Source organism: Marmota flaviventris, chromosome 12, assembly GCF_047511675.1.
Source record: "Marmota flaviventris isolate mMarFla1 chromosome 12, mMarFla1.hap1, whole genome shotgun sequence".
Classification (NCBI taxonomy): Eukaryota; Metazoa; Chordata; class Mammalia; order Rodentia; family Sciuridae; genus Marmota; species Marmota flaviventris.
This window is the reverse complement of record NC_092509.1, coordinates 35,005,237-35,024,873: the sequence shown is the minus strand read 5'-3', so window position 1 is coordinate 35,024,873 and position 19,637 is coordinate 35,005,237. Positions and strand designations below refer to the sequence as shown.

General features: G+C 34.5%; 1 protein-coding gene across 1 annotated transcript in view; it reads left to right on the top strand.

Moving 5' to 3' along the window:
• Nucleotides 1-19,637, top strand: part of Malrd1 (MAM and LDL receptor class A domain containing 1) — a 658,798-nt gene that overhangs the window by 197,613 nt on the left and 441,548 nt on the right. Inside the window, exons 20-21 of the mRNA XM_027928635.2 lie at nucleotides 11,457-11,633; nucleotides 13,058-13,220. Coding sequence (XP_027784436.2) covers nucleotides 11,457-11,633; nucleotides 13,058-13,220 — 340 coding nt within the window. The remainder of the gene's footprint in view (nucleotides 1-11,456; nucleotides 11,634-13,057; nucleotides 13,221-19,637) is intronic.

Sequence of the window (19,637 nt, the reverse complement as noted above, 5' to 3'; positions counted from 1 at the left end):
CTGGGAGCTATAGGTATTTCTAAATATTCAGTTTTCTGAGGATTGACATTAAACTTCTAGTGAACTTAGTTTTTAAATTAAATATATTTCTTAATGTCAGAGGTCACAGGAAAAATATGAATTGTGTGTATATATGTATGTAGATGCATTTAAAAATGTATACATTTATATATATAGAGAGAGATACTGTGCATATATATATACTATGCATATTAGTCAAGTAATTCACACAGTTATAATATATTTAAACCTAGTAATAACTTCTCATGGACTAGAGATGTTAAAATATTGTTTTTTTTTCTACCTAATTATCAATGTGGGAATGGCAGTAGAGAGGGACTTCTAGTGTAAAACAAGGTTGGAAATCTTTTTTATCTAAAGCATTATATCAGTGTAGCATGAAATTCATCATATTTGTTACAATAAATTTGCAGAGCCGAGGAGTTAGAGCTCCAAGTCCATCTGGAGCTCCAGCCATCAATTTAAGAAACCTTCCATATGACAGATGTGCAAGTGGTTTGGTTTCCCTGTGGCTTAAGGATGCCACAGGGAAAAACAGACTCCTCTCTGCATCTTACTGAATGCAGACTTGAGTCATTTGCATTTCACCTTTGCAATTTTTATTTCATATGAGCAACTTTCATTGGTTTTCCTTTTTGTCTAAGGAGACAAACTGGTCATTACTACTAACATTAGCCTTATTTTAAACGATTATAGGCAAACAAAGCAAAACAAAAGTAACCATAAGCTTTGGGATGGACTGAATGCTTGTGTGCCCCACAAATTCACGTTCTGAAACTCTAATCTTCAGTTTGATGGTATTCGGATTTAGGACCTTTGTGAAGTAATTAGGTTTAGATTAGAACTTATAAATAAGATTGCTGTCTAGTGTGTAAAAGTTCTGTGAGGTCACAACCAGGAAGAGAGAGCCCTTATCATTGAGAGAACAAAACTAAAGAACTGACTGATAGTACCCAACTTGGAGATTTACTATAAAGCTACGGTATTAATGACCTTGTGGTACTGGTGACAAATAGATCAATGAATAGAATAGAGAGACCAGAAATAGAGTTACATAAATATAGTTGACTGATCTTCACCAAGGAATGAAAGAAATACAATGGAAAAAAAAGAGTCTTTTAAGCAAATAGGCCTGGAACAACTGGGTATCCCTTGTTGGGTGTGGTGGTGAATTCAGACACAGATCTTATTCCTTTCACAACAAATGAATCCAGTTGGATTATAGACCTCAATGTAAAACAATGATCTATAAAATTTCTGGAAGATAACATAAAGTAAAATCTAGATGGCTTTTGCTTAAGGTTAATTTTTTTAATATACAATATCAAAAGCACAAAGAAATCTATGAAGAATTAGCTGAGTTTTATTAAAATAATAATTAAAAAAATCTTTGTGAAAGACGCTGGTAAGAAAACAACTCAGATTGGGATTAAATGTTTGCAAAACAAATATCTGATAAAAGACTTATCCAAAGTACACAAAGAACTCTTAAATCTCAGCAAAAGATAAATGAAAACCTGATTTTTAAAAAATGGGCAAAATTCTGAACAGACAGTTTAACAATGGTAAAGTTGTCAAATAAATATACAAAAATATACTAAACATCATTATATCATAGAGAAACTGAAAATCAGAACATAAAAGAGATACATTACCTGCCTTTTAGAATGGCCAAAATCCAAAACACCAGTGACACCAAATGACAGCAAAGATGTGGGTGAATAGGGGTTCTCATTTGTTGCTGGTGGGAATGCCAAATAGCACTTGGAAGAAGTCTCGTACTGTCTGATAAAATCAAACATACTCTTATCATATGGTCCAGCTATCATGTACTTTGCTATTTATCCTAATTATCTGAAAAGTTATATCCACACAAAAATATGCACACAGGTAGTTAGAGCAAGTTGATTCGTAACTACTAGTACTTGGGACAATATCAATAATGCCCTTCAGTAGGTAAATGGAGGAATAAAATGGGGCATATCCAGAGAAAGGAATATTATTCCATATGAAAATTTTAAATCAAACAATAAATGGAGACACTAAAGCCATGGGAAAAGTTTGTATACATATTACTGAGTGAGAAAAAAAAATTGAAAAGACTACATGCTGGATGATTCCAATAATATGACATTCTGAAAAAGGCCAAACTACAGACAGCGAAACGATTGGTAGTTACTAGTGTTAAGAGGATAGGTTGGGATGAAGAGATGGAAGACAAAGGGTTTTTTGAGAAATGCAAGTATTCTGTATAATAGTAGAACGGTAGATACATGTCATTATACATTTGTCAAAGCCCAGAGAGTTTATAGCACCAAAAGTGAACTACAGAGTAAAAGATGGACTTTGGCTGATAATGATGTGTCCATCTAGGTTCACTCAGTTATCAAATGTACCATTCTGATACAGAGTATTGATAGGGAAACTATGAAGGTAGCAGAATATGTCCTATACGGGACTCTCTGTACTTCAATTTGGCTGTGAATCTAGAACTGCTCTAAAAATTCAAGTCTCTTAAATATAACTTAACAAAAGAGGGTGATATGCATAAAGCTGAATGGAAAGCCCCCAGCCTTTTTCTCTATAGAAATACCATCTAATCAGAATGCATGGATCAATGGCATTTGTGAGAAACATAGAAAACAGTCAAGAGGGTCCTGCATCTCAAGGGAGCATTAAGTCAATCATATCAAAGACCTGGGAAGATCTATGTCCTTGTTTCACCACAACCCTGCCCCCAGCACAGTTTCATGTGGTTGAGAGCAAACTTCACCTCCTGGCTTCTCCCCTGGGTGGAATGAAGAAGGGTAAAACGTCCACCATCATGATATTTTTTGGTGGCTTATTCTCAGACTGGTTTCTGTCTTGTTCAAATCTAAATCTAAGTGCTGACAGGAAAGAGATAATCAGAATGGGGCCACAGAGAATAGAAAGAGGTACCAAGAACATATTTTAAAAAATGCTCAACTTCACTAATCATAAGGGAGATGCAAATGAAAAAAAAATATCACTCTCAAGCAATAGATGGCCACCGTAAAATGAATAGGAACTAATGACTGTTGGGAAGGATTGGGACAAATCTTGTACACTGCTAGTATGAACATAAAATTGTGTAGGTATTCTGGAAAACTGTATGGTGGTTCTTCAAAAACTTAGAACTAGAATCCCAGCAATCCACTTTCAATTATATATCCAAAAGAATCCAAAGCATGATATTCTTTTTAAGGTTTTTATTTGTTCTTTTTACATATACATGGCAGAGTATATTTTGACATAATATACATATGTGGAGTATAACATATCCTAAATAGGATCCCATTCTTGTGGTGTTTCACTGGTCGTGTATACATATATGAACATGGAAAATTTAGGTCTGATTCATTCTACTGTCCTTCCTAATCCCATCTCCCATCCCTTCCTTTCATTACCTTTTGTCTAATCCAATGAACTTCTACCCTCCCCCCAACTATTATGTGTTAGCATCCACATATCAGAGAGAATATTTGGCCTTTGGGTTTGGGGGATTGGCTTATTTCACTTAGCATGACAGTCTCCAGTTTCATTCATTTACTGGCAAATGCCATAATTTCATTCTTCCTTATGAATGAGTAATATTCCATTGTTTATATATGCCATATTTTCTTTATCCATTCATCTGTTAAAGGGAACCTAGGTTGGTTCCATAGCTTAGCTATTTTGAATTGAGCTGCTATAAACATTGTATGGCTGCATCACTGTAGTATGCTGATTTTAAGTCCTTTGGATATATACCAAGGAGTGGGATAGTTGGGTCAAATGGTTGTTGCATTCCAGGTTTTCTGAGGAATATCCATAATTGAAGATTCTCCATACTCTAACTTGAGGAGATATTTGCACACCCCATGTTTATGGTATTATCTTTATTATTATTGTTATTGTCATCACTGTTGTTGAAAGGACCAATCTGTTCACTGACAGATGAATAAAGAAAATGTAGTATGCACATAGATTGGAATATTATGATGCCTTTAAAATAAGGAAATGTCATCACTTGCTGCAGTGTGAATGCTGTAAATTGAATGTTTTGTTCCCCCCAATTCATGTTGAAACCTAACCACTAATGTGATTATGCAGAATGTGGGTACTTAGGGAGTTATTGTGTCATGAAGATGGACCCCTTTTGAGAGGAATTAGTGCCGTTATGAAAAGACATGAGAGAGCTGTTTTTTTTTTTTCTCCTCATTTTTCATTTCACGAAGGAAACAAGAAGAAAATCTTCACATGCAAACCAGGAATTGGGTCCTCATCAGACACCAATATCCTTGCACCTTGACCTCAAATGTCCCAGCCTCCTAAACAAATGGTGAACAATGGCTGAAACAACTAGTGGTGGTGTAAATCTCCAGTTCTAAGATCATCATTATAGAAACCTGAACTAAGAAAGAAGACAGACCTTGAGGACATCATGGGAAATTAAATTTAGCCAGTCACAAAAGGACAAATATTGTATGCTTTGACTCAAAAAATATCAAAGTAGGGTCTGGGCTTGTAGATCAGTGGTGGAGTGCTTGCCTAACATGCATGAGGCATGGGGTTCAATTCTCAGCACCACCATAAAATAAACAACTAAAAAAGCTTTAAGAAGTATCAAAGTAGTCAAAATTATAAAAACAGACATAAGTGGTTTGCAAGGACTGGGGGAGAGGATAGTAGTATTTAATAGATATAATTTCAGTTTTGCAGATGAAGAGGTTTAAAGATCTGTTGTACAGAGTTGTTAATATGCTTAATGTCTTTAAACTGTACACTTAAAAATGGTTATGATAGTGAATCTAATGTCATATGGGTTTTACTACCAAGAAAATAATAAAAATAATTAGAAAACTTTCATGGAAAATATGTTGGTACAGTAGAGTATTTGGATAAGAGTAGTCTCTGAAGGCAATGAGAGAGTAGTGGAAAATAAGGAATAGAAAATGGGTTTATATAAAATTTCTCTCTTTTCTCCATTTTCTAAGAATCTGAAACAATGCTATAGTAACAATTCCTTTGGTCTTTGGGGTGGGGTTGTGTCTATCATATTATTTTCTTAATTTTTAAATGTTTAAAGTGATTCATAAATGGGCACAATAAAAAACAGTCTAGTAGTATGAAGATGTTATTAAACATGAAACAGTTATAACTGAAGTCACTTTTCTTTCAAGAGGGTACATCTCTGAACTTGTATAGACCTAGTGACACTCAATTTACTAAGCTTTTGTTGCACATTATTCTTCTCTAGAGTGAAAAACAATAAAATCATAAGTGAGTAAATTGTCTAGTGTAGTCCCCTTCTTAGCCACAGACAATATGTTCTAAAGGTCCCAGTGGATGTCTGAAGTCTCATTATGTACAGAATCCTATATAAGCTATATTTTCCTACCTACAGATTCAGGGTGATCAGCTACATTGTCTATTATTAATAGGATTTTAAATTATATTCCTTTATTTTTTCAAATAGTTTTGTAGTTCTGGAAAAAAATATAAAGTTTATACAAAGTTTTACATATATCTGTAACTAGCTAACAATAACTTAAGAAGAACAAGTATTGCAATATACTTTAATAAAATGCACTTTAATAAAATTTATGTGAATATGGGTTCTGTCTCTTGCTGTCTCAAAATACCTTATTGTACTGTACTTGCCCTTCTTGTAAAGAGGTGAGATGGCACAATGCCTAGGTCATGAGATGGAGTGTGGTGAATGACACAGGCACTGTGACAGCCTTAGGCTACTCTTGACCTTATGATGTGTCCAAAGGAAGGTCATCTGTTTCCACTGATCCTGGATTGTCAAGCCCTAGACAATGTCAGTGGTCGATGACAGGCATAGACGACTGTGATGGTTGGGAATCCTTAACACAGTGGAAGAATTTTTACAAAGTCGTTTCAAAGAACACTGCAATCAGAACTTCTTGTCGTCTTCTTTTTTTTTAATATCAAATATTAGTGTGGAGGTGTTAATCCTTCAGTGATCACAGAGATGATTATTCTGGATTCCATCAAAAGGTTTTATTCCATAATGTTTTCCTTTAATGTCTATTTAATTTGAAATAATTAAGCCGATTTTTGTAATGTCCACATTATGGGTTTTGCTTCAGCTGCTGCTGCTGATGCTCCTCCTCCTCATTCTTCTTGCTGTTCTCTGCCCCTTCCTCCTCCTCCTCCTTTTTCCTCTGTAAATAACAAGTTCTTCCAATTCCTCATCTGTTACCACTTCAATATATTCTTAGACTTCTTCATCAAGTTTTTTTTTCCAACTACAAAAAATTTTTATTTTTTTTTGGCATAATATAATTATTTTTTTTAATTGGTTGTTCAAAACATTACAAAGCTCTTGACATATCATATTTCATACATTAGATTCAGGTGGGTTATGAACTCCCATTTTTACCCCAAATACAGATTGCAGAATCACATTGGTTACACATCCACATTTTTACATAATGCCATATTAGTAACTGTTGTATTCTGCTACCTTTCCTATCATCTACCCCCCTCCCCTCCCCTCCCATCTTCTCTCTCTACCCTATCTACTGTAATTCATTTCTCTCCTTGTTTTTTTTCCCATTCCCCTCATAACCTGTTATATGTAATTTTGTATAACAATGAGGGTCTCCCTCCATTTCCATGCAATTTCCCTTTTCTCTACCTTTCCCTCCCACCTCATGTCTCTGTTTAATGTTAATATTTTCCTCCTGCTCTTCCTCCCTGCTCTGTTCTTAGTTGCTAAGAGAGGTAAATAGGGAGCCTACATCATGGGAACAAATTTTTACTCCTCACACTTCAGATAGAGCCCTAATATCCAGAGTATACAAAGAACTCAAAAAATTAAACAATAAGATAACAAATAACCCAATCAACAAATGGGCCAAGGACCTGAACAGACACTTCTCAGAGGAGGACATACAATCAATCAACAAGTACATGAAAAAATGCTCACCATCTCTAGCTGTCAGAGAAATGCAAATCAAAACCACCCTAAGATACCATCTCACTCAGTAAGATTGGCAGCCATTATGAAGTCAAACAACAACAAGTGCTGGAGAGGATGTGGGGAAAAGGGTACTCTTGTACATTGCTGGTGGGACTGCAAATTGGTGCAGCCAATTTGGAAAGCAGTATGGAGATTCCTGGGAAAGCTGGGAATGGAACCACCATTTGACCCAGCTATTGCCCTTCTCGGACTATTCCCTGAAGACCTTAAAAGAGCGTACTACAGGGATACTGCTACATCAATGTTCATAGCAGCACAATTCACAATAGCTAGACTGTGGAACCAACCCAGATGCCCTTCAATAGATGAATGGATAAAAAAAATGTGGCATTTATACACAATGGAGTATTACGCAGCACTAAAAAATGACAAAATCATGGAATTTGCAGGGAAATGGATGGTACTAGAGCAGATTATGCTAAGTGAAGCTAGCCAATCCCTAAAAAACAAATGCCAAATGTCTTCTTCATCAAGTTTATTAGCAAATTCTTCTTCAGCAATAAGTCTCTTCTGAATACTTTTCTAATTTCTCTATCCATGCCTAGAAACCTTTGAAACCACTCATGATTTTGCTTTGTAAGTACTTCCAGAAGGTATTTACAATTTCTAGATTTGATTCATTTATTACATCTTATATGAGTGTTATTGTATCGGCAATAGTGAATGATTTTCAGCACTGCATTATGTCCAGATTAGGGTCTTCATCAAATGCTGATCAAATATTTTCAAATTTCAGGTGTGTGTGTGTGTGTGTGTGTGTGTGTGTGTGTGTGTGTGAGACTCTCTCAGATCAGATAATGCCCTGATGTATGTAGCTGAGGCAGTTAGGTTGTACTAGAAGATAAATATCCACCCTCAGAATTTTCATCTTCATAGCAAACAGATTCAAGATGACCAGGTGCATTGTCTATTATTACGAGAATTTTAAATTCCAATTCTTCCTCTTCCAAATAGTTTTTCACTTCGAGAATAAAGCATCGGTAGAACCATTCCACATAAGATGTCTGTCATCCATGCTTTCTCCTCATATGGCAAGAATATGCACAGCAAATTTTTTTGTCTGTCTGAGAGCTTGTGGATTCTACACTCTGTACACTGTGTTTGGCTTTACCATACATCCTGAAGCATTGGCACATAGCATCAGAGTTAATCTCTTTTCTAGTTTTTATGCCTGCTGTCTCCTGTGCACTTTATTAAATATAGGTCCCTTTGAGCAGCTTTTTCCAGAAGAGCTCAGTTTCATCATAATTGAAGGCATGCTTTGGATGCCTCCTTAATCAACTTATTCAAGTCTGCCAGAAATGTGGCAACAGCATCTACATTGACAGATGCAGCCTCTCCAGTAATTTTTATATTTATTAATCCAAACCTGCTTCTAAATCTGTGTAACCATCCCCTACTTGCAATAAATGACTTGGACTCTCATTTCAGGGGATCCCTTGCTGAATTCTTTGTATAAGATAATGCTTTATGGTATGAAATGATACTCACAGTTGGAACATATTTTCTGTTCATGTCTTTCTTTATTTAGTTTTTTTACGTAGTGCTGGGGATTGAACCCTCTTTTCCTCACGCATGCTAGGCAAGGGCTCTGCCACTGAGCCACAACCCCAGCCCTTCTGTTTATGTCTAACACCTAGAAACGAATGCCCTTTTCCATCTGTACTAAGTACTTACCATGTGTTGTGGTCATAACTTTTATAATTTGAAGTGTTATTGCAAAACTAGCATAAGTTTACTTTTCTTTCTTCACAATTTCACTGGTAAATATTTTACCATAGATATTTTCAACCTCAGCAGATGATTTTTTCCATTATTAAGCTGCGAACTTTTACCTTTTCACTTTAAATAAGTTTTCTACATCTTCTCTTTGCCATACTCAGGTCATAAATGTCTCTATTCTTGTACTTTGGTGCCATTATTGAGTAAACTAAGGATTGCTTGAACATAAGCATTGTGATACTTCAACAGTTAATCTTGTAGCTGAGAAAGCTTACTAAGTTACTAATAGCTGGGTGGTATATACATCATGGATATACTGAACAGATGGATGATTCATGTCCCAAGGAGGACAGAGAAAGATGATGCAAGATGTTATCATGTTATTCAAATGGTGTGTAATTTAAATCTTATGAATTGTTTATTCTGGAATTTTCCATTTTATATTTTCTGACTATGGTTACCTTCAATTGACTTGAAATAAACTAGAGAAAGGAAAAAAGAAGTAGAAGTACTGTAATCTCATTTAACTTTATTATGAAGTAATTTTTTTTCAACAGTGTAGTGGTTTTACCTTTCTCTAAACTGTGTCCACCATGATCTTCATAATTATCAGCATTAAAATATTTAATTCACTTTCCTTTTAAATCTTTTCAATTTTTATAATCAACACTAGGTGAACAAGATTTCTATGGAAAATAATGATTTTCACTTCTAATTGTGTTCTTATTTTACTGGGTGACTTTGATATCCACCTGGGGGTGGGTACATACACCTGGGGGAGGGTAAGCTCTCTGACCTGCTGAGGCCTGCTTTTTTGGACTGTTTTTATCTTAAGATAGAAAATATTTTCTGTCCCCACAAACTGACTCCTTCTCTCATATATCTGATCTCAGAGAACAGTATAATCATTTGTTTATTACTCTGTTCATCATTTTTAACTCACCCCTATTTCATTAGAAGACATTTTCTTTGGTCTTTATCTCTCTTTTCATGTAGACTGAACTCTGTGGACTGAGATTCCTGGTCCCTGTACATCCTCATATCCATTTTTTTCCCAAAGGAAGAATTCACACACAATGGATGTGTGAATTTGCAAACAGAAACCGCATGCATTCCTGGTTCCTCATTTGTCTTTTCTTTTTGGTGCTAACTAGTTATAGGAAGTATTGAGATCTGGTTAAATCATCTGTTCTGTCAATCTACACAGAGAGATTGTCAATCTAGACAGAGGCTAGAACTTAAGAGAGTTTGTTTATTTCTGGGTTTCTATTTGGCTATTGATACAAGTCATGAATATTAAATTCATGTGTAAAAATTGATATGTTGATCTGTTAATCTGCTGTCACTCTTAGTTCTGAATTGCTTCAGAAATTGGCTTATGAAATAAAGTACTACATGCTGGACTTTTCTCAAACTTCTAACCCAAATCCCAAATTCTATAAGTACTGAATGTTTACTACAGCTTGGATCTTTGCTCTCACCTCTAAACCATCTCAGTTTTGGTTTATTAGTTGCCAAAATGAAAGAAATCATATAACTGTTCTAGGTTCCCCATGTCAGAGTAACCTCCAATAAATCCTCCATACTAACACCAGAAGAAGATATTTCTTGAAATAAAAATTTGGTATCTTGGTATTTCTCCACAGTCTCTTGAGTTATTACACAATCCCAAATTGGTCTCACCTGACTATTTTGACCTGGTAACTGTATACCAGGTCAAAATAGTCAATCACATACACTCTCATATCACAATATATCCTCAAGTCAAATTCTGTCAGTATTAAGAACCAACAGGTCAATTTTTTTCCTCATTGCCATAAAGACTTTGTATCATTACTCCTCTAGCCAGGCAAACTTATTTTGTTAGTTTAGGTACCATCTTGCCAGAAATCTTAATCCCATCTGATACATGCTTTTCCTCTGCATTCTTTTAATACACTGCTAATTTTTACATTTGTTCATTAATTCTGTGTTATTCATCCATTCATCTTTCCCCCACCCATTTGGTCACTTGCTAATGATAGTGTAACTACCAAATACAATGGTCTAAGAATTGTGCTATGTATACAAAGGTGAAAGAAAAGATGTCATTCTTGCTTCCATAGAGTTATAACTGGTGTCAAAAGTTATTACATAGAACAGTAATGAAAATTATATTTGACTATTTTGTTCACTAGTCAAAAAATTTTCTTATGGCAGAGATGGCATTTTGGATTTAGATTTGGGGCATCCATTATGTGCTTGACACAGAGATGTTACACATGCATATTAAACAATTTCATGTATAAATAATCAACTTCTGTAAATATTTTCCAACTTCCATAATTTCAGAAGTGATAAACTTCGTTGTTCCAAACAAATAGATGAAGACTTCTGGTCCAGGTTTATTCTGCAAAGTTGAGTCTTGTGAGAATATTGGGAATAAAGATGAGGAGATGTTAAATTCATTGCAGCAGTGGAAGAACAAAGTTTAATTACCTAGTGGATTAGAAGGTTTATCCAAACCTTGGCTCTGCTTCTCAATACCAGCATCTAAAACTCTCTTAGTTCCCACTGATCTTCTATGCCATGTCTTTTGGGATCCCATTTATTTGGAGTGCTCTGAACTCTTTTTCCATGTATTTGGAAATCTTCATTGTGTAAACTCTTTAAAGAAATGGAAGAACACCTAAGTAATTCACCTGTATTATTTCTTAAGGTAATTTGCCTGTGGACATTCCATCTCCACCAGAAACTTCTGTGCCAGTAACATTACCTCCAAACAACTGCACAGACAATGAATTTGTCTGTAGGTCTGATGGTCACTGTGTTGAAAAGATTCAGAAATGTGATTTTAGATATGACTGCCCTGACAAATCAGATGAATTATTGTGTGGTAAGTGAATTCCTAAATTTTGTATTGACTGTAGCCATAAAATAGATAAGAAAATGTTATTACAATGTTAAGTAGTACAGCCTAATGTCATAAAAATTTCCAGCATGGCTTAGAGTACTTCTTAGTGTAAGATCTACTAATATAAAATTTATAGTAGAAGAATCAGCATGCATTTTTCTAGCAGGCCCCTAAACAGGAAAGTGTCTTTAGATTAATGTTTTGTATTCAAAACTATTTTTTTAAAGAGAAAGTGTGAGAGAGAGAGAGAGAGGAGAGGGAGAAAGAGAATTTTTTTAATATTTATTTTTTAGTTCTTGGGGGACACAACATCTTTGTTTGTACGTGGTGCTGAGGATCCAACCTGGGCCGCATGCATGCCAGGCAAGCGCGCTACCGCTTGAGCCACATCCCCAACCCCAAAACTATTTTTTTAACTATACTTGACTAGGAGATTACCATTTACTACCTGTTCTTTATCCATTCCCCTTTTTGTATCTACTCCTAACACCATTAAATATGGACTATTTAGAGAAGCAGCATTATAATTCCTCCAATTAGATTCATTCATTCAAATTTGGCCATTGCCAAAATGCACATATAACAGTGAACACTATATCAAATATGTAGAGGTCATAAGGAAAACAGTTTTAGTACAGATGGGACATATACTTAAGTTTCTAAATGATGGAAGTAGTGCAGTCACTGTTAATGACATAAAGATGGAGTGCACTTCGGGTTTTCTATAGTACACATAGGAATTCATTGAATTGATTTTTTTTTTTTTACTCTAGCAACAGAATTTAAGATAGATAGGTGTGTGCTCACAGAGAGGAAAAAAAGAATGTAAGAATTTAGAAAACATTCTCGTATAAAACTCTTATAACCAAAAAATTCACTGGGCTTGTAGTTTTCTGTGATATTAGAATACAATCATTACAAAAAACTTAAAAAAAAAACTTTTAAGGAAACAAAAGCAGTATCAAACATTGTAAATCATATTGCCTTGAACTTATGTGGCTTGAAATTTGCAATAAACTCTCTAGAGAGTGAACTAAAATTTTGCTCTTTAATATTACTGTACAAAGAAGAATATACTTGTCAAAGCTGAAAAGTCATAAGACTGGCAATGCTTCTGTTGCTGCCAGCAGCTACTTAACGTCTCACCTCTGCATAAGAGAAGATTATTAGCAAATGCAGTTATTCTCATATTTCTATTACTATCAAGTTTTGAATAGAATAAACCTAGATATTTTTGAAACTCTCCCAGTGATTATGCAAACCACTTGCTAATTATTTTAATGGTTCTTAGGATTTAGATTATTATTTTAAAAGCCAAAAGTTAGAAAGTGCTGTATAAGTAGAAATTGCTATTTATTAACCTATTTATTGTGACTTACTCTTTTCTTTGTTTTACTCTCTCCAAGTTATGGAAGTTTGCACATTTGAGAAAAAAAACTTGTGTAAATGGTATCTGCCATTCCAAGCAAATTTATACCAAGATTCAAACATATTCAGGTGGGGACTTGGTAATGGAAACAGTATTCATCATGGGGAAGAAGACCACAGGCCATCAGTAGATCATACAAAGTAAGTAACCCATATTTTTTAACCTCTTTTGTAGGAAATATTTATCAAGCGACTTTCAAATTCTTGTTGTAGGCCAGTGCTATAGAGTAAAGATGAATATTTAAGTTAAATAATGAGAGCACCAAATGTCTTCTTTCGTAGAATATTGAAAAAGAAAATTAAAAAGCAATGAATGTTGGGGCTGGTGATGTAGCTCAGTGGTAGAGCACTTGCCTAGCATGTGTGAGGCACAGGGTTCAAATCTCAGCACTGCATATAAATAAATAAATAAAATAAAGGTCCATTGACAAAAAAACAAAAATAATGAATGTTGTACATGTCATAGAAATTAGAGAAAAGCATGAATAAGTAAAATATATATATATATATATATATATATATATATATATATATATATATATATATGTGTATGTGTATGTGTGTATGTATGTATATATACACAAACACAGACACACACATATATATAAATTTCACCACATCTTGAAAACCATTGTTAACATTTTTCTTAAAAATTATCTGTTCTGGGCTGGTATTGTGGCTCAGCAGTAGAGCGCTCATCTAGCATGTGTGAGGCACTGGGTTTAATCCTCAGCACCACATAAAAATAAATAAATAAAAGAAAGGTATTGTGTTCAACTACAACTAAACATTTTTTTAAAAAAAATATCTGTTCTTACTCCATTACAAAAGCAATCAAGAATACAAATAAAAATAAATGTTGTGAAAATGTGGAAAAAGGTACATTCATACATTGTTATTGAGACTGCAAATTTGAACAACTCTGGAAAGCAATAAGGAAATTTCTCAAACAATTAGGAATGGAATCACCATATGACCCAGTTACTCTACTCCTTGGTATTTATCCAAAAAAACCCTTAAATCAGTATACTATAGTTATATATCCACTTCAATATTTCTGGCAGCAAAATTCACAAAAGTCAAGTTATGGAATCAGCCTAGATGCCCATTAGTAGATGAATAGATTAAGAAAATGTGGTGCATATACACAATGGAGGATTACTCAGCCGTAAAGGAGAATGAGATTATGGCATTTGCCAATAAATAGTTGGAAGTGGAGAACATCATGCTAAGTGAAATAAGCCAAACTCAGAAAATCAAAGGTTGAATGTTTTCTCTCTTATGTAGAAGCTACAGCAAAATAAGGAAAAATGGGTGGGTGGGGGCTCAAATATCATAAAGATAAAGAGAAAATAAATGGAGAAGGAGGAGATCTAGAGGGAAGGAAGGAGGACAGGAAAGGGGAGGAAGTGAGGAATGAATTTAACAAAATCATACACTATGTGCATATATAAATACACAGTGAATTCTAGAGTAGGGGAAGACAATGAGGGATAAGAGGAAAAGGAAAGTGGGCAGACACTGGGGACTGAAACAGAATAACTCAAATTCCATGTATGTGTGATTTTTTTTAAAAAATTAACCCAGTTATTATGTGTAAATATAATGCTCTCAAAAAAAGATCTGTTCATCCTCCCCTTTACCAAATCCTTCCCTTCTTCTTCTCCTTTTCCATTTCCTTGTTTACAGTTTTGTCTTTTCCTATTTCAATTTCTTTCCCTCTTTTCCCTTTTACTGTCTCTTTCCTTTCTATTCTTTTGTGTGTTTTTTATATACATATGAATACAAGTAAATGTCCAGATTTTCTGTATGGATGTATGAGTGTATTTTTCACTTTGTGATGTCATGCCATTAAATTTTATCTATAGCATAGTTTGCATTTTACTATATGAAGACTTAATAATTTACTACTCTGTTCCCAACTGGTGAACTTCCTAGTTGAATTTATTTCACCTTATAACTGTAAAGTTGCTGGAAAGAAAACTGCCTATCATGTGAGAAATGTGGTTCTTGTGGAGATAAACCAATGAATCAAAGAGATGATTCTTGCTCTCATAAGGACACTTTATTAAACCAATAAATAGAGAGCAACTCAGATGGAGACATACACTATAGAGAAAAATGGCAACAAGGAAGGGGTTAATGTATAATGAATAGATTCTTCTAATGGAGCCCAAATGGAAATGCTCTGCACTGCGTCTATGCCAGAAAACCAGTATGGCTGGGGCAGATAAAGCAAGGGCAAACTAGATATCAAATTCAATTTCTTTCCTTATTGTATTCACTATTAATTTTTTGTCAGTTTTTAATATTTTTTTCATTTTTGGAAATGTGAGAATATTTTACAGTTTTGTAGGCATGTTTTGTATCTTTTATAAAAAACTTTGTATCCTTTATAAAAACTCTTGTTTTCATTATTTTCTTTTTTATTTTGTGTATCACATTTTACACATTAATTTTTATCACATGGATTATATGCACATAGTCTAAAAAGTGAAAGAGGAGTGACCATCTTATAATGAAATAACTGTATTACTTCCAAGGATTCCAATCCAATTTCTTGGCACTATCTTCTTATACCCTAAGACCCTATTCACTCTTCTACCTTTTATGAGTAACTGGTATAGGTAACTGGTCCTTATTTATAAAATAATAGACATCCAAGTCTTCAATAGACGAATGGATAAAAAAAAATGTGGCATTTATACACAATGGAGTATTACTCTGCATTAAAAAATGACAAAATCATAGAATTTGCAGGGAAATGGATGGCATTAGAGCAGATTATGCTAAGTGAAGCAAGCCAATCCCTAAAAAACAAATGCCAAATGTCTTCTTTGATATAAGGAGAGTAACTAAGAACAGAGTAGGGACGAAGAACATGAGAAGAAGATTAACATTAAACAGGGATGAGAGGTGGGAGGGAAAGGGAGAGAAAAGGGAAATTGCATGGAAATGGAAGGAGACCCTCAGGGCTATACAAAAGTACATACAAGAGGAAGTGAGGGGAAAGGGAAAAATAATACAAGGGGGAGAAATGAATGACAGTAGAGGGGGTAGAGAGAGAAGAGGGGAGGGGAGGGGAGGGGGGATAGTAGAGGATAGGAAAGGCAGCAGAACACAACAGACACTAGTATGGCAATATGTAAATCAATGGATGTGTAACTGATGTGATTCTGCAATCTGTATATGGGGTAAAAATGGGAGTTCATAACCCACTTGAATCAAAGTGTGAAATATGATATGTCAAGAACTATGTAATGTTTTGAACAACCAACAATAAAAAATTTTAAAAAAATAACTTAAACTATATTTTTTTTTATTTTCTTATTAATTATACATGACAGTAGAATATATTTTGACATATTATACATATATGGACTATAAAATATCATTCTTCTGGTTGTCCATGATGTAGAATTACATTGGTCATGTAATCATACATGCACATAGGAAACTAATGTCTGATTCATTCTACTACTAGACTTTAACTATTGACTTCCTGTTATAAGAAATGGAACTCCTAGTGCCCTCCCAACCCCCTTTTTAATCTCCCCCATCTTTCTAATATTTTTATATACAACTTGGTTTCATTATTTTATCTCAGCAGTACTCTGGTTCTTTTTTTCACTTCTGTGTTGGATGTTTCATGATGATTGCTTCTTTTGTTTACAGTATCATAGTTTACATTAAAATTAACAAGTGCCTCATTTATTTTCCTTAGATGTTTTATGCACCTCATGCTCTTTTCCCCAACATCAGTGTTAACTTCCAGTTGTTGAGTTAGCCAATCCCAAATAACCAAATGCCGAATGTTTTCTTTGATATAAGGAGGCTGATTCATAGTGGGGTAGGGAGAGGGAGCATGGGAGGAATAGATGAACTCTAGATAGATCAGAGGGGTGGGAGGGGAAGGGAGGGGGCATGGGGTTAGAAATGATGGTGGAAGCAGTGATCATTATTATCCAAAGTACAGGTATGGCGACACAAACTGGTGTGAATATACATTGCATACAACCAGAGATATGAAAAATTGTGCTCTATATGTGTAATAAGAATTATAATGCATTCTGCTGCCATATATAAATAAAAATAAATAAATAAAATGCTTAAGCTCATCTCCTCACCTCCCCACCCCAACTTTTCATGGAAGGCCTTCCTGTCAAGGTCTTTGCCACGTGTACCTACACTTCCCTCTGTAACCTGCCAACACAGCTGTTTTCCTGGCCCATTCCTTCAGCCACTATAGAGTGCTAAATCCCTAGTTTCCTAAGTCCTATGACTTCCTGTTTCTTGTTTAAGACTTTTTCTTTCTACATTATCTCTGTTTCTCCTTTCTGTCTTTTACTGTTTGCTTAGATGTCTTTTTTGCATATTAGAGACTTTTATCTTTTGTTTGATAATCCTTGGGTCTCCATTAATGTTTAAGAATAAGGCCCTTAAAAGCAAACTTCAAAGTTTATACAAGTGATCCTGATGTTGTAGTCTTCATTGTCAGATGATACGTTCATCATGTTTTACCAGATGTCTCCATGGTGATGTTTGAACTATGGATGTTTTCCAATTTATGTAGTTAAACTTGTCATTTCCTAAAGTATCTTCCTTACTTGCTCCATTTAGAAAAACTTACCTTAAAATTATGCAGCTATTTATGTGTCTACACACACACACACACACACATATGTACCCCCCAACACACACACTTACACTCAATCTGGTGTGTTAGGACCCATTTATAGGGATAAGAATCTGAGATACTGATAGAAGTATTAATTTGACTTTGGAAGAAATATTTTTTTTTATTTAAAAAGCAAGGATAAAAAATTAGTGATGTCAACTTAGGAGAATTTGTAAATTAAAAATTCAGACAATAGAATATCCAAAAATTACAATTATATCTTCCAATATTAGTGGATTTTTTTTTCTAATTTTCTGGCTTCCATATTTCAAGTACTCATCTTTATCTGTCTTATTTTTCATCTGTGGTTTTTATTACCTTTTCTCTAAAGTTTTCTTATTCACTTTATCTTCTCATTTCCATTTAAAAAATTATTTTGATTTTGGACTTTGTTATTTCATTTTGCTTCATAGCTATCATCATTTATTTGGGTCTTCGTTTTCAGGGTTCAATAACTGATACTTTCCCCTATTTTGTAGTTCAAAAAGTTTTTCATGACCTACAACATCACCTCTTTTTCCTTGATTCTGATTTCAGGGAAACATTATGGCAGACAACAAAAGGGATCCCCATTTCACAGAGAATCTTTTGAAAATCTTCAGACCTTTTTACCCCTGTCCACAGTTAAGATTCCATGACTCCCAACCTCTGTGGTTGCTACTTCAAAGAAAACTAATGGCATATGTTATCCTGTCCCCGATTGCTATGGCTAAAATAGCCTTTGATGACATAATAAGATATTTACTATGCAGTCATTTTCTTGGGCTGAATTTTTCCCCTTTTTTGGAGCTCTCTTTTTCTATCATTTTCTTTTATTAAAATGATTCAAATTTTTACCATCATTTGATTGAAATGTTAGCAGGATATCTGTGCAAACTATACAGAGTAGGCGGGCACTGATACTGCTTTGTTTTTTTGTCAGTTGGTAAGTCGTATTTTGGAATTTGCACATACAAATTTTCCCTTGGGCTGTTTCTGACTCAAAGCAAATTTCAGAAAGTTTCTCTGCCTTAGGTAAATAAACCACACCTCACTAATGATCTATTTTACCTTTGAAAAAGAGGTAGGCGGGACTAGGATCTCACATCTCAATGCTGAAGTATAAATAGATTTAAGTCAGCCAATAGCTTGCTTGCATCTTCCCTCAACCCACCACCTCCAGTAGATGCAAATACCAGAGGAATCCCAGGCACTAGCATTTCTCAATTTGTTGCATTATTTTTAAATGTCGGGTGTCTTATGATTATAAGCTAAAAGCCACAAAATTAAATATATTTTAAACAGGAATACCTAGTAGTCAGATAATATTTCATGAATGTGCTCTCCATAACAACAAATCATAAAGCAGGGAATAGCCAGCCCCTGGGTCCATATCTATTCTTGTCTTTCTCTCTCTCTCTCTCACCTTCTCTCTAGCCAAGGAAGTGTTGATATTTTTTACTTTGTGGTAGGAAATAGTTCTTATGCATCATATATCCTATTCTGTGGCTTACAGTAAAACTCCAAGCGCAGTTTTCTAAGTTTTGTGTTTTTCTATTTATAGCTAATATTTAAAGCCAAGCTTTGTTAATTTAGAAAAAGTTTTTATTCTCTCTCGTGTCTGGCTCTAGAAATTTAAAGCCACATTTTTTTTTTTAAGTGGCAGAGTTAAAGCCACATTTTTAAAGCTGTTGTTTCTAAAAGAATTTTCAAGACCAGTTTTGAAAATCAAGAAGGATTTATGTCAATTATTTCTTTTTCTTTGTATGTACACTCTCCTAGCTCTCCGTAAGGCAAATTTGCTTCTGGCTCAGGATGGGAAAGATCATTTATAAGCAAGTACAAGAGAAAAAAAGCACATTGATGTATTTCAAAATATTCTCCCACTTTAAACACTTAAT